Source organism: Sturnus vulgaris, chromosome 1 (genome assembly GCF_052056855.1).
Source record: "Sturnus vulgaris isolate bStuVul1 chromosome 1, bStuVul1.hap1, whole genome shotgun sequence".
Classification (NCBI taxonomy): Eukaryota; Metazoa; Chordata; class Aves; order Passeriformes; family Sturnidae; genus Sturnus; species Sturnus vulgaris.
The window spans coordinates 43,560,438-43,576,458 of record NC_142243.1 but is presented as its reverse complement, the minus strand read 5'-3'; the positions used below and the strand labels follow the sequence as shown (position 1 = coordinate 43,576,458).

General features: G+C 39.3%; 1 protein-coding gene across 1 annotated transcript in view; it reads left to right on the top strand.

Annotated features, from left to right (window-relative positions):
• EAF1 (ELL associated factor 1) overlaps positions 1 to 16,021 on the top strand; it is a 19,471-nt gene extending 3,450 nt beyond the window's left edge. Inside the window, exons 3-6 of the mRNA XM_014878426.2 lie at positions 3,054 to 3,190; positions 5,705 to 5,871; positions 12,249 to 12,479; positions 14,362 to 16,021. Coding sequence (XP_014733912.1) covers positions 3,054 to 3,190; positions 5,705 to 5,871; positions 12,249 to 12,479; positions 14,362 to 14,408 — 582 coding nt within the window. The 3' untranslated portion in view covers positions 14,409 to 16,021. The remainder of the gene's footprint in view (positions 1 to 3,053; positions 3,191 to 5,704; positions 5,872 to 12,248; positions 12,480 to 14,361) is intronic.

Below are 16,021 nucleotides of genomic sequence, written 5' to 3'. Positions count from 1 at the left end.
TGTACACCTGGTTCCCATCCATTTTCAGTGCTATGGCTTGCTGAAGAAAGGCAGTGTAACTCAGTCTTCAGTCAAGGTTGGATGTTCAGAACGCATAGGCAGACCTGTAAGCAGTTCCTGCCCTTACTCAAACATGTACAGATAGGGCATATAGGGTTTCCTGCCTTTAGCTTTATCAGTGGAAGCAAGGGGGCAATCCTAGTGAGTGGCCATGAAGTATTTTCCTATCCACTTCCTTCCCTAATGATGCCATAAAGATCTACTGTGTGAGGATGATGGTCGAACAGCAATAAAACAAGTGATCAATCTGTTTATAGGTGCAGCTGGTTTGTAATTGAAGAGTCAGTGGTTCCCTTACCAAAACAAAAGAAAGTGCTCGTGTGCTGAAGCTGGATTTGTTTATTAGCTGAAGTTAATGCTATGTGTCAAGCCAATAAACTAGAATTCACAGACATCAATGGGTCTGGTAGCTGCAGGGGGGCACCCTGCAGTCAGTTTGGAAGCCGTGTGTCAGATCCTTTTGGTATTGTTCATCCCAGCACGCCCGTGGTTTTAATCGGTAGGTGATGGTACTGTGAGAATTCTCACTGAATGAAGCTGTAGCCTGCTTCACCCTGCTCCTGTTCTTTATATGGCTTTAGTCACCTTCAGTAGTGCAGGAGGTCACATAGTGTTTTTTGTCTATAGAAATGATGAGCATGGTAGTGCTATTGGAGAGCAGGCAGCAACACAACTGACAGCAGCATTCATCTTGGATTAGTTGGAAACAGTGTTGCTCATTCATTTTTTGTGTTGAGCAGCACAAAATGTAACAAGCAACACTTGTAATGTTCCTTTCCAAATCTCTGTACTGAGGAGCTTAATTTGATTCTCTTCCCCTCAGCATGAACAATCTTGAGTTTATGGTATGCTCCAAAGGCTGAGGCAGCCAAGCCACTCTGTGTATGTTGTTCCAAAGCAGCGCTGCCTGTGTTCTGGACAGAAAGCTGGAAAACACTTGGCATACTGGAAAAGAATTAGAGGTTTTGAGATCATTCCATCCTGACAAGTTTCACTGAATTTACGGGATGCTGCTTTGCTTCCCAGTTGTCCAACAATTGGATAGAATTCAAATTCTGAGTTGAGGTTTTCTTTTTGAAATTGCCTAATCCCTGAGAATATCTCTGATGATTTGTTTGGTGGAAATATTTTGGTGTCTCTTGCAGCTTGGATAAATTGAAGTACTATTTCTACATGTGGATTTAGTGACTTTAATACTCGAAAAACACTCTGGATTGGGGAAGGGAACGTTTCTGGTTTTTAGAGTACTACAGAAGATCATAGAATATCATGATTTGGAAGAGTGCCCACAAAGATCATCCAAGTCCAGCTCCTAACCCTGCAGAGAACAACCTCAAGAATTACACCATGTGTCTGAGAGCATTGTCCAAGCTCTCGAACTATTGTCAGGGAAAAAACCCCCACAGGTGAAAACAATTTTGTCCTGTAATCAGTAAAATCTGTAAGCCACTGTTATTTAGGCACTAACATAAACCTTAAATATTTAGTTTTAAGTAGAAGGGTGCGACTTAATTTGCTTAAGCAGTTATGTTTCTATTTATGGTTTAGCCAAAATCACAGTCTTTGCTGTGTTAGGAGGCTTCTGGGTAGCAACAAACTTTGATCAATTTTCAATGCATTTGTGCATTATACGTTTCCTGGCTTAGTTGTCAACAGCAAGCAGGATTTGACTTTCAACTTTCTTTTTAATCTCTTAAATCTTACTTTCCTCTCTTAAATGTAGGAATGATAAAAATGTAACATGCCTTTGAAGACTAGACTTTCTTGAGTCGTATTTCTGAATCTCTCTTACTGTGTCTTTGTTGGGAACTCAGATTTTTCACACTTGCTGTTCAGAACCCATTTTAAATTCAAATATATTCTATCTATTAGCAACATAGAGAATAGGAATTGCTTTCAGAGTAGTTAAAATGTGAGTGTTCATTTTTGCTACTCAGAATAAAATATAGGAGAGTGCAGGGTTTTTTCAGTTGCTCCCTGATTTTGGTTGCTTTCCTACAGTATGTGCAAAGGTGCATATGAATAAACATTTATTTTTAAAAACAAATTCTTTTATACAGTATCTATACATTACAGAGAAGCCTGAGAATGTTTCATAGCTGAGACCATAACCCCTTGAGTAACAAGGTGTGTATCCATGCTGTTACATGCTGATAGACCATGGGTTTAGCTGGCTGTAACCTCAAAACCAGGTGTATGAACCAGTCTGTGCATGGATGCAGTACAGCTGAGCATAATCTCAGCATTATCAGTTAGCCAGTGTGTACTACCACATGAGTTTCTTGCTTTTATTGCTTCTTAGTCTTTTAAGCCTTTAGACTTTTAAGGCTCTATGCAGCATTGTGTGGACTTAGGGATTTTCTGGATGGCATCAAAATACCCCATTTGCCTTTGAGAAGACATTTCAGTATAATTGCATGGGGATATGCATGCTAATCTGACTTGGAAGAAGGCAGCTGTTCTTACATAGTTTATAAGTGACAGTTGCTTGTAATCCACTGTGAAAATACTGCCATATATATTTATGTAAAATATATGATGCAGTTTAAGTTATTTTTCAATTGACCGCATATTTCCTTGGGCAACAGTTCTGCTATACAAATAATTATAACTTTATTTCTTATCCAAACCCATGATTTCCAGGGCAGAAACATCAAGAAGATTTCTGATACTTGTCAGGGACAGCTATGCAAATTTAGTTACGCTGCCATTTTGGGAATGAGAACTGTAAATAAAGGCAGCCATGGAGAAGATGTTATGTCACTGCAGAGACACTTAAAATGATGAAAGGCATAATATTGCTATGAGGAAATGTCTGATCTACTGCACATTTTCTCTGTATTTTTCTCTTCATGAATGAGTATTTTCTGTAGGAACTAAACATTGTTTAGCCTCTTTTTCAGAGCAATACATATATTCTTTTCTCTTAGTATTCATAAATTTTTGGACAGGGTAATATAACCAAATAAATATGTGCTCTCTCTTTGTACTAGGGTTCAACTCCACCAATGACTGTCTTTAAAGGAAATAAAAGGCCGTATCAGAAGGACTGTGTGCTTATTATCAATCATGACACTGGGGAATATGTGCTGGAAAAACTTAGTAGCAGCATTCAAGTCAAGAAAACAAGGTAAAGCTGGGGACAGGGTTCTTGATAGGATCAATTATCGCTGAAGTTTATTATTAGGGACTGGGTTTTGAAACAGAACTCTTATTTTGTAGTGATATTTAATTACTAAGCCTTAGCTTTACATGGCCAGTTATCATGCCTAAAAATGCAAATAGGAGTGTGAATCCAAGAGTAATGAATTTGTAAATTCTCCACTGCTGAAATAACATAATTATAGTTTGCAGTGAAACACCTGTGATGATTTGAGGCTTTAGAAGCTGGCTGAAGGATGGGATGTGTTTCAGGAATCTCTAGTTAGCCAGAAAAACCCATGAAGATATTTGACTGCCAAAAGGTTTGTTCCCTACAGCTTCCTGTGAGAGTCATGATGTTTCAATAACATAATCCTAGGGAACAAGAAACACTCATTCCCATATTGGATAAGCAATATATTAAGTGGAACACAAGTACAAAGCCTCCAGCTGGTGAAGGTGGGCAGAGCTGTTGAAATAATGGTTATGGTGTTTTACCTCGAAGAATTGATGAAGCCAGAAATCCTTTCTGACCCAATACTCTTACTTTGCTGCACAAATGCTACAAAGTATGCAGCTGGAATGTTTTTTAGCAGTCCTGCTACTCTGAAAGTACCTGAAGTGTCTGGATCTTTCACCATCACTGAACTACAGGTTGAGATCTAAAGAGAAAGCAGTCATTCAAATGTCTTGTGAAGAAGAAACTCTTAAATAAGTTTAGACGTTTTACATTAAAAAACACTTTATTGCAGTATAGAACCCTTAGCTGCTAAAACTACTAGAAATGTGGGTTGCAGCTCATCAGTAGTTGGCTGGTTGGCCAAGAACACCTTGAGTTCAAGGTAAATGGACTGGTACACTCCTCTGAGTCAGTGATGTGAAAACTCATCCATGTAGCATTCATCTTGTCCAGTAGATATGAGCACATCAGAGATGAGATTTGAATTCCCAATTTCAGTTCTGCTGGACTTTGTCCAGGTGAAGCTTAAGTCAGAAGGGAGCAAGTAAGTGCAGGAGGGCCTGAGTTCAGTGAGATCTTTGGTTACACAGAGTTCTGAGTCTGGTGTGGGAAAAACACTTCCATTTTTCTCAGGCAGAGGGAAAGTAGTAAAAAATTTGGGGAATCCGTGTTTTGATGTATAGTGCTTTGCAAAGTAATTGATTTTCTGGATCAGAAGTGCCTTTTATTTTCCGTGGCTACTCTGATCTTTAACGACTTGTTGACACTCTGTGGGAACAGGGCTTTTAGTGTTAACACCTTGATGACATTCACAGGGGAGTGAGTGAACTTACTCCACATAAAACCATCTGTAGTTCCAAGAGCATAATTAATACTGGAAATCTTTGGCTTTTACCATCCACTTGGTACAGCAAGTATCTTCCCAACTCCTCACTTCTGCTGTAGATAGACTGTAAGCTGCATTAATGTGGTATCCAACAGCTCCATGTCACTGATGAATGAAGCGGGAGTTCTGCTTGAGGCTGAATCTAGAGTTCACCGAGGCACAGAGATAGCCCAGTAAATGCTCCATGCACCAGCTCTGCTACCACAGGTGGTTTAGGTGAATTCCCAGGAAGTTCGACATGGGCTAGTTTAATGTATCTCGCAGTGGCATTAGTCCAGACACAAAGTGTAACACTGCTGGGAGCTGGGACCCTGCTAGAACAGAAACTGAGCTCTGATATCCACAAGCTGCTTCTGTGGTGCACTGCATAAAGCCATAACCCCAAAGGCATTGGTGTTATGCAATAAATACACCACACCCTTTAATCTTACTATGGTGTACCGTAAAGGAACCTATTTTGGGTTTGTGCTTGGTTTTTTGTTTTTTTTTCACTGCCAAGGGTATTGACTGTTCTGTAATCTCAGTCACATCAGAAATTCAGTAAAAGGCAGAAATATCTGGTTTGAATTTAACATGTTGGCATAGTGTTATTCTGGAAACTATTTTCCACTAAGGAAACAGCTTAAACTGCTATGAAGGGCTAATAGCAAATGGATAGAAACCTGGAATTAAATGCTTGTATGCTGTATTTAGCAGTCAGAATGATTAGTCAAGTTGACCCTCTAAGAGAGTTCAGTTTGAGATGATTTAATTGCAAGTGAGAAAATGGTTTGTTTTTCTGTGATTGTTTTAAGCAGGATTTTGTTACGAATGGGTTGGTAGTTACTTTAAATTACTATGATTGATTATTGTTTTTTTAAAAATACAAATACTAATTGCTAAATTAAAGCCTTCATCGTTGTTCAATAGAGAATTTGGCATCACTGAACTACATCTGGATTTGAAAATGCATTTTGTAAGGGTGTTGCAGTATAGTTGTATGTGTCTTTGTTACTGAAAGCGTTGCATACAGAAAGCCGTAATTCACTCTTCATCTTTGTAAAACAAAGCAGAAATCTGTACAAAAGGAAGTCACAGGTGATGCATTAGCACAAGGATATTGAAAAAGCTGGACATAGTTGCACAGTATTGCTGAATGTGTCTGCTTGTTTCTTCAGAGCAGAGGGCAGCAGTAAGATCCAAGCCCGGATAGAGCAACAGTCTGCCCGAGCATCTCAGCCTCCTTCACAGTTCAGAGCCCCAACCAAGCCAGCAGTTGGACCTAAAACTTCTCCTTTGAAGGATAATCCTTCACCAGAGCCTCAGCTGGATGATATTAAGAGAGGTAAAGAAGGGTTTGTAGTTTCTTAAGTTTTGGTTAATTTTGTCTTTCTTCTTTATAATGGAAACTATGGGTGTGCAATTTCTAAAAACATTCAGGGATTAAAAGATGGTACTTGGCAGCTGTGTTGTCTTCTTTATATCTTGTTTCTTTATTCGTCTTAGTGAAGTGATTATTTATTCTCTTCTACTAGAATAGATATTTATACTGTCATCTTCTCTGGCATGAGGAAACTTCCACTTTCTGGATAATTTTCTCTCTTCCAAACTATTTCTCTGTTGTGAAAAGAAGAAAAAAAAAATAATGTGAATTCAGAAACCTTTAGCTCAGTGCTGGACCAATTGCATGGGTGTCTTAGTCCACTACAAGAGCAGTAACAAAGCCTAATGGTCCAAGGTCTCATTATGCAGTCAAGTTACTTGGAGAAAGTTACCCTGCACTGAGTAAGGTTGGTGAGATGGAAGGGCACAAGACAAGCTTGCACCATGCCAAGCAATGCTAGTAGAGGAGGAATGAGAGAGTGGACAAACCTGCAGCTTACCTTCTTCCACAACCACTCCTTTGCAGCTTTGACACACCTGCCATATGGCTGCTAAACTTCTATTTAAAAAGTACTTTAAAGGAATGATTGGCTCAATCACTCTTCTGCTCAACCAGTGCTTTGTCACAGTGTTCTGGTGTGGGTAGACTGCACTTTCTATGGCCATGCCCTTCTTTTCCTACTGGTGTGATACCTGTTTTTGCTGTGGATAATGCAGTGAGGATAAGGAAGACTGTAAATTTTTCTTTGGTTCTTCTCTGACACCAGCACCAGGCACAATTATTTTATTTTAAGCTTGTTCTTTCTCTCTTTTTTTTTTCTGGGTTTCTTTCTCTTTTTTCTCTGTCCCATATAGCTATTTTTGTCTGTAGACTTAGCCCATGTTAATTGCCCAGATGAAGTTAATTACTCAGCAGGGTATTTTTTCAGTTCATAGTAATCACTAGGTGACATTTTTGCTGCTAAGCTGTGTGTTTGCATAGGTGCTGACTGGTCTCACTTTTCTGCAGCAGTAGTGTTTTCAATATTTGGATGCTGGTCAGCAGCTAGAATCCATGTCTGAGAGATTCTGTTAGCTACAGTTCCCTTAGCTGCATTGCTATTTTTATTTTCTGTAATAGGTAAGGAAAAAGATAATAAGTGATATATCAATTTTTAATTGAATCAGTTGTGGATTTTAAATGTCTTTTTCTGTAGGGTGTAATAAGTTACTTAACAGTTGGAGCACTCCTTTGTATATGTACAGCAATTTGTAAAGGTTATATTACAGTAAAATAATTACATTTGTCTGGAGTGACACCTATTCTAAAAGATAATTTTCTAGTGGTCTAAAGTATGTCACATTGTTCAGAGCTGTCCTAATTTTTTTTTGCCACCTGATAATCTTTTATATGGAAGTACGTCCAAATAAATAACCTGTGGGGTTTTGTTTCCAAAATCAAGGATTAGAGCACCTGACTTGTACTAAAAATAGGACTTTAATTTGATGCTTTATAGGGAAAGTTGTACAAGACCCCAGAAGAGCCAAAAGCCTGGGCAGGGGTGCTTTTTGCTTACAGTCTGTAAATTCTTCCAGCATTGATGATCTAGAGTGTCAGCATTGCTAAACCATTTATATCATAAGAACCTACTTTAAAAAGGTAGAATTAAAATGGCACTATTCCACAATGAAATGTAGACAATGACCTGTAAAAGCTGTAAGGTAGTCTGCAATTCTGTTATCTTCCCTTAATGTGTGTTTTTATGATCACAGACTTTTAAGATCTGAAGAGCCTGTGTTCCTTCCATTCAAGTAGCAGCTTTCATTTTTGTTGAAGTACTTCCTCTGTACGAAAGAAAGATAAACAGAAAGCTGAAATTCTGTGGGTTTTGTTTCATGAACACAGCACAGAACTTAAAATTCCCAGCGGAGGTGCTTGAAAGGATCTCTGGCACTTTGACACTCTGTTGCTTCCAATATGCCCTACTTAATGTTTCACACGTAGCTTTGAGGTAACCTCAGAGCAGGTTTCTGCTTTTCCTGGTACCCTCAGCTGTGCATTTCTGCTGCTCCCTTACAGATGAGCTGGAAATGAACTTTCAGGTAGGTCAGTTCTGTCCCATTACAGCTGTCCAAACAACAGTGTCTGAGGACAGGGTCAGAGCATCTGGGAATTGAACTAATCCCTTCCTTCATGAGCAGAGGCTTTTGGGAGCTTGTGTCGAGGGTTTTGCACAGTCCTTTCCTCTTCAAGCTTCTGTATTGTCCTCGTGTCTGAAGGGAGCAAAGGAGAGGGTATGAGCTTGTTCTTTTGAACACTCAGCTACATCTGATAATGTCTCATTAAGCTGTGGACATTTGCACACATATACCACAATACAGCCATTTATTTGCACAAAATAATTGACATTTATCAGACATATTTGACCATAGCAAAAATGTTTTCAACAGAATTGACATACTTACAGCATGCAACATATTGGTATATGCCAATAATATTGGCATAATTACAACATTTGAGAAAAAAACCCACAGAAACATATTTCACGTTTGAAGACTCAGTGCTTAAAAATCTGAGCAGGTTTTATTTACCTGGAATATTGCTGTGGTGTGTGAGGATTATGCCATAGCACTGTGTTTGTCTTCCAGGAACACCTCAATCACATTTTTTTGCACATCAGTATAAAATACTGTCTCTTCTAGCTGCCCTCCCCACATGCTCAGGGTGCCAGTATCAAGTTGATTTCTCCACCTTGTGTTCTGTTATTAAGTGTTCTGCTATCGGCATTCAAACTTAACCCTCCCTAAAGCTGAATGACTTTTTTTCTGGAAGTCTTTGGTATTCTTGCAGTGTAAGGTTAAGGCTTTAGTTAAAAAATCTGCATAACCTATTGGAATTGAGAGAAGAAGTAGGAACAGTGAAACAGTGCCATGGTACTTGATACTGAATATATACAGAAGACAGCCCTGTTGAGAAAGGCTGTTCTGTTTGGATAATGATTTCTGACCTTGAATTTTATTTTTTTTTACTCTAAAACCTGCATTGCTTGCCTGTGTAAAACAGTAATTTTGTCTTCTTGAAAGAAATTTTACAGCTGTAAAATGAAATGTAGAGAAGTTAAGGTTCCCAAAGCAGTGTCAGCCTTTTCAGATGATATAGACTCAATTAAGGCAAGCGTTCGAAACTGTACTGTATGGAAAGCTTTTTAAAAAGTAACTGCTGTACATCCTGCCTCTTGTCATCTTTTAAACTGCAAAGGCATGTCGACATGAGGTGTTTGATCTTACAGTGCAGAAAGATCTAGGAAAGGTCAAATTCTTTTGTTGTTCAACTTAGAATATATGTACACATGCACACACAACTGTTTCAATTGGAAGCACCATAAGGAAATGTTTAACCCATGTCTTCAGTACCTATAACTGTACTAAGCATAGCAGTCCAATGGGAAAGTGCAAAATCGAACCATCGTAAAGCAGCCATGTTTTTTCCACAAAGCCATAAGGCTTTGATGTCCTCATTGGCTTAGTCACTGACAGTCACTAAGAGACAAGAGTGTTTTGAACAGAATTCCTTAGTGGTCCTGCTGAATTTCTCTTAACAGACTTCTAGTGGTGCACCAGAACACTAGTGAAAACAATTGCTTTTCTGGTGCACCAGCCACTAGAACATTAGTGAAAAGAATTGCTTTTCTCTCATCTGCTCAGATAAGATGTTTAGAATTTTGGGCTCAAGGAACAAGAGACAACAGAGATGTGAGGGGAAGCTGTCAGCTTGTGAGGCAAAGTTGATTAGAAGATGGGCTCTGACCAAGTTTCTACGTGTGACCACTGTCACTGATAACAGCCTTAACTTCACAGTCCTTGAAGCTTGTGATACTGGTTCTGTTTTGCTTTTTCTTGCCTCTGTTCAGCACAGTGAGCTTTAGCACTATTTCCAAGGCATTTTCTTGTTCCTCTCTCATAACCAAACCTCTTCTATAGGCTCTTAGTTTTCTGTTTCTCCAGCAGAAACCTCCCATTCTTCATTCTCACACTAATCTCCAATTCTGTTTAAAATTGACCAGGCTAATCTTCCTTTCCCGTTGGTCAGACAGCATCACTTCCTTCAGTTATCTCCTCGCCTACTATATCGAGTCCACACTTCTTGCTTAGCTTTGTTTTTTTTTCCTAGTTCTCTGCAATGTGTTTTTGTTTTAACTTTTCCCTCTCACCACCAATGCCTAAGATCATGTCACCTTCTTCACTCTATTTTACACGTGTGCTCTGTGTTCTCAGTCCTGTGCCAACATTCCTCCATTTCAGGCACAGACTCCAGCTCTGTAGGAATACATGTGTTTCTCTCAGGCACTTGTCCTGTATTAGACTTGTCTGTTGTATCTTGTTGCAGTATAGACTGATAGGTGATTGTGCTTGCTGCAATCCAGGATATTCTAGCAATGTATTATCACTATAATTTGCAACTAACAACTCCATCACTAGAAGAATGTAGAAATTTTATATCAAGCTGGGTGAAAAAATGTTTAAACCTGAGCATTTTAAAGAGAAAGGACCCTTATTCCTGGTTGCCTTTCCTTTAGCTTTCCCCTATTAATTTCTTAGCCTTAAACACAAGGAATATTTATAATTTGAAAGCCTCAATATGGGTAGACTGAGAACAGTGACTCACTGGTGCTCATTTGTTTGTGTATCAGACTCCAGGCCTGAAATGTATTTTTAAAGTCTGCAAGACTGTGTTGAGAGGCAATAAGGAGAAAGATATTGCAGTACGAAATAGTATCTTCCGTTGGCTTGTTGAATCAATATATGAATCATATTTTCTTTTTCTTCCGATGATCTCTTATGCTAAGTCTTCAAGCTGAAAGAGTAGGTTTTAACTGGCATACTGGTAAGCTACAGAGAGCACAGGGTATAGGCAGGGATTTTAGATTTAGGAAATAAATTGGAGAAACAACACCACTATCCTTAAATACCCAGCTGGAGTATAACTATAGCACTTGAAATTGAGCTCTAAACCCTGAAAGTGAAAATTAGTGATTTTATATCTGGCAAAAGAAAACACAGTTTCTCAAACTAATACATGCTGAGCTAGTGGAATTCTCTCAGCAAATATTGTGGAGGTTGAAAACTTAGCTGTTACTCTTGATTTTAGGCAGCTCAAGGAAAATGAGTCTTATTACAAAAGGGACTCTTGACACACGTCTGGCCTAACATGAGTTACTCCTGGCATTAGTTCTCCATTTGTTAGGTAGGGGTGACAATACCTCATCTCTCCCTTCTTTCATTCTTGTCCCTTTAGTCTGTGAATTTCCAGGGCAATCAGTGAATTCTAACTGTGTGGATATAGAACTGCTAGCACAACAAAAGTCTAAATTTTGAGGGATTCACATCCCATTCTTAATATGTGTGGATGTTGTTCTGTCATGAAAACCTGCCAAGATGAACTAAGTCATTAGATACTCAGCCTTGTGGGTGGATACAAAAGAGTTGTCCTCTACTAGTGTTTAGGCCACTTATAATTATGACAAAATTAACAATATTGTATAATTTGGGGTGACATACTTTTAATAGCTCTTTCGTAACCAGTCATTCAGCCAACACTAGCTGTTGCTGATGAGTCTGTTGTGATGCTGTCATGGTGTTCCAGTGTTTCTTTGTACTGGAAACCCTAAGTGGGCAGTGTCTTGAGTTGTGTAACTTCCTAGTTTCAGAGTAGTTTCGTTATTTCCTGTCTACTTGTAAGCTCTATAGCAGGTTATAGTATTTTTGCCACTCCCCAGTATGTGAAAATTCTCAGCTATTCTCATCTGTCCTACTGCAAAGTTATTTGATGTCATCCATCTGCTTCTGAAGTTTGTTTATAATGGGCTGTGTGACTGTGCTGAAGCAGTTTCACACATTTCCTGAAGTCAAGGCAGTTTCTGTTGTGATCATTTGCCCATGTCCACTACTCATCCCCCTGGCACCGTGTTTTCCAAAAGCCTAAATGTCACCAGCATCTAAAAATTCAGATTTAGATTTCTTCAATTACCTAATGTGCTTACTTTGTATGCAGACCATATAGCCTGTCAAAAATAATGAATCTGAAAGTGCTTTCAGGAGTGTGAAGTATATGAAGAATAATTGTGGAAGTGAAGATTTTATGATACTAAGCTGTGCTGTTGTTTCTTTAAATTTAGCTAAACCAATAAGTAAAAAAGTTTTCAGAATATTTTGGTTTCCCTTCCTGCCTTGCTCTTTCATGTGAGATATTTTGGTGTGATAAACTATACTTGACAAAACTATTGCATTTGCACATTCTTTTCCAAAATTCCATGGGGCCCTGTTTATGGTATCAACCAGATGAATTCCTCTTTATTTCAGAGCTGAGAGCAGAGGTTGAAATTATTGAGCAGATGAGCAGCAGCAGTGGAAGTAGCTCATCCGATTCAGAAAGCTCATCTGGGAGTGAGGATGAAAGCTCCAGCAGTGAGGGGGAAGAACCAGCACATGTTTCCCCTTCCCAGCCACCACACCAGCAGTATAACAACAGGAATGCTGTTGCTAATGGCACCAGCAGGCCACAAGGAAGCAATCAGCTCATGAACACGCTCCGTAAGTAAATGCTTGTGTCTTACCACTGGTGAAAGCTGATTATGACCACTCATTTACTTAGCATGTTAGACTAACTTCATGGAATGCTTTTTGCCAAATAGTAGTCCTAGGAGTTGCACTGGCTGAATTACATGGGCAGATTTTATGAACAGGGGGCTGAAGGTGTGGAGAGCCGTGGGCATCAGTGCAGTGGCCCCCATTGGCCCTGTTGGGTCTTGATTCAGGCCTCCAAGTTGCCACTGGTGTGAGAGGATCTTGGGCACTGGTGGATGGGAATTATTTTCATGTGAATACACAGATTAAATGGAAATAGTGAGGTTGACACGTGTCAGTTAAAGGTCTGTAGAGAACTGTGAACAGCAGAAGGCTGTCCTGGGTTCCTAAGTGCAGTCTCTGTGGTCTTCAGTATTGCGTTGTCAGCGTATTTATTGTGTTGGTCTCAGCTGTATTTTCACAAATACCACATTTTGAAGGGAAATTTAAATTAAAATTATGTTAAAATATTACAGCTATGGTGTTGCAAGCATTGAATCAGTAGAAGCTCACTTCACCCTTTAAAAAGTGTCAGAAACATTTTTAAAGCATAGTTCTGTCCCATGAGACTCTCTCTGCGGACATGGTGTGTATCTGTGTGCTTTTCCTTACACTACATTAAGTATATTCTACCTTGCAATTAACCATAAATTGTTATAAACCATAAATTGTTATAAACCATAAACTGTTTGCATGCATCTCTTGGCACCCATTCATAGGAACTGGTGGAGTCTGCATACAGATATGTGTAGGGTGTCCTGCTTTGAGAAGATAAGTATATTGTACAGATCACACCGAAAAGCCCTGCTGGAGAACTTAGAGGCCTGTCAGTCTTTCTGCCAATAATGAAGGAATAAGTGAAATCCAAAGTTCAAAAAGTCGTTAGGACTCTGTCCATTTCTCTGTTCCTGGTTGTGAGCAACCTTCTCCCTGCTTCTCCACAACAATACTGCATGGGTTTAAGAATCTGAAGCCTCTGACTGCAGGAGAATCTGGGAACAAGGGTAGCTCATTTCTTCATGCAATGCTTTTTGCCTTTGGGTTTAAAATAGCAAAATGCTATGGGGAGAATCACTTCTAATCCAAGTTCTTCGTAAAAGGGAAGAGGAGATGAAGAAATCCAGGGCATAGCTGTTGCATAGATGCTCTGCAGCTGTTTTGAGGGGAGGGCCATGGGAGAATGCTGGAAGAGTTAGGTTCAATTATCAGAACACAAGCATGATTCTTGCCCTTTTTTATCCCTTCCACCTCACCAAATCACAAGTGCTCTGTAAAACAGGATCAGAGTCAGTAGGTTTGATCCATATCCTGGCCTTTCACCCTGTCTCTGCACTCTGGAGGGGAGCCTTCACCATCACAGCATGTGTCAGCTTAGTTCAGCCTTGAGTTCTGATAGCTTTAACAGTCCTTTTGGTTTATTGACATGGGGACGCTTTGCCTTGGCTAACCAAATGGCCTTAAACAAACAAACAAAAAAATCTGTAAAGAAAGCCAAGGAATTCCCCAATGCCTTGTCCCAAAGCTGTATATGGGAGCTTGGGTGGGTGGAGACTGTGGAATGCTTTCTGCAGCTGCTAGCATGGAGAGGGCTATTGTCCCACCAGGGAGCACCTTTGGTGGCTCTGGAGACAAGGATGCTTGGTTTGGCCTGGATCCAGCTGTGTATTAACCCCATGCAGCTCTTGATGTTCTTGAGCAATTTCATTAAATCACAGATAATGTTTGCGTTCATTTCATGTGTTATTCTTATTTAAATCTTCCAATGTAAATGTTCTTTGGTTTGATTGCCATGAAATGTGAATTAACACCTACTCACTTGTTGTGTTTTGTTGGTTTTTGTTTTCTATAGGAAATGACTTGCAGTTGAGTGAGTCTGGGAGTGACAGTGATGACTAGAGGCTGAGCTTTTGCTGTTTCTGTTACATATACATGAAGAACTAATTTACCTTGAAGTGATCCTATTGCTTATGAAGAGGAGCTGGCACAGAGATGGTTCCATGTGTGGAATTTTAATAGAAGAAATGCATAGCCCTACAAAATAGCAGAAGTTGAGGACTGTTTTACTGTGTGAATTACATGTATATATTGTGTATATTCTTATTATGTTAAAGCTTTGAATGGATATGTACAGTGGGTGAGCCAGTGTATGTTCCTGTCCACCATCTGTAAGTTTAACATGTAACTATATGAGGTCATCTAAAAATTCCTTGTTTGTAGGAGATGTTCTGTGCATCATGACTTTGTCAGGGGACTTTTGTATATAGGGTGAGCATGTGCCTGCCATGAGTTTAAAAAAACATGCAGGAGCTAGTGTGTGCACTGAAGTGGGACTGCCATAAATTAAGTTTAAATACTAAATTGATTTCTTTGCGTTGGGACTTTTCTAATGCCTTTTTATTGCTAATTATTGTTGATTTAATAGACTGACTTTTAAACAGTTGGAAAATAGGAATGATTAAACCATGTTCATCTCAAACCTTGCTGCATCAGTGCCTTATAAGCAGGTTTTTTAAATAGCTTCAGTTCCTGCCACCTTCCCTATAGGGAGCAATACTGAAACCTCCTCAGATTGCTTCTGCAAACAAGAGGTGTGTGTCACATACAGCCTGCTGTGCTCTGAGGGCAGTGACTCTAGCAAGACAAAGGATACACATCAATCACCTAAACTCATCCAAGTAAGAATCAGATCAGCATTCTCTTTAGAAACTAAAGGGTCTCTTTAACTCAGACATTCAGACTTAGTCTTCAGAAATGCTTACAAGCCCAACTACTAGTGACATTGCAATGCCACAAATGCAAAATATTTGACTTAGTGAAATTCTAAGACTAGAGCCCTCTTTGCAGTTTCCTAGAGAATGCAAAGAGAAGAGGTGACTAAACAAGTAGCCATGAAACAGCAGAAGTCTCTCTCCCACCACAGTTGTCAAGGTAGACTTTAGTCCATATTGTTCATTGGATGAGACCTCTTTGTGCTTGGCAGGATACACAGAACATGAAATATTTGCCTAGCATGAAACTCACCCCTGTTTAAAGGGGGTTTAAAGGGTGCTTAGTTGGATTATCATTAACTTTTTTTGCTTACATGGAAAATGAGTGCCATAGGCAGCCTCTTAGAGCTTGAACACCAGGGTGACTTTTTAAAATCGAAATTTTGCTGACACAGGACAAGTTGCACCGTAGTTGTGGTGTAATCCTGGGGAATGGGAAGCTGAATCAGATGCCTCTCTATTCTCAGGTGTCTGCTTTGCACTGCCCTCATCTGTTAGTTTGTATTTTAACTCCTGTTTGTTTACTGAGCTCTGTCCTTTTTTTTAATATGTTGAAGATCAAGGGGACATTTGAAGGGAGATTTTATTAAATGGTTTATTTTTTTGCATTAGATACATATTTAGGCATATTTTTGCATTATTGTACATACATTCAGATATACTTGGTTTTTTAAAGTGTTTTGTGATGTAGGTATGTATTTTAATGGACAATTATGAAATATACTTGATGAATAGCCACAA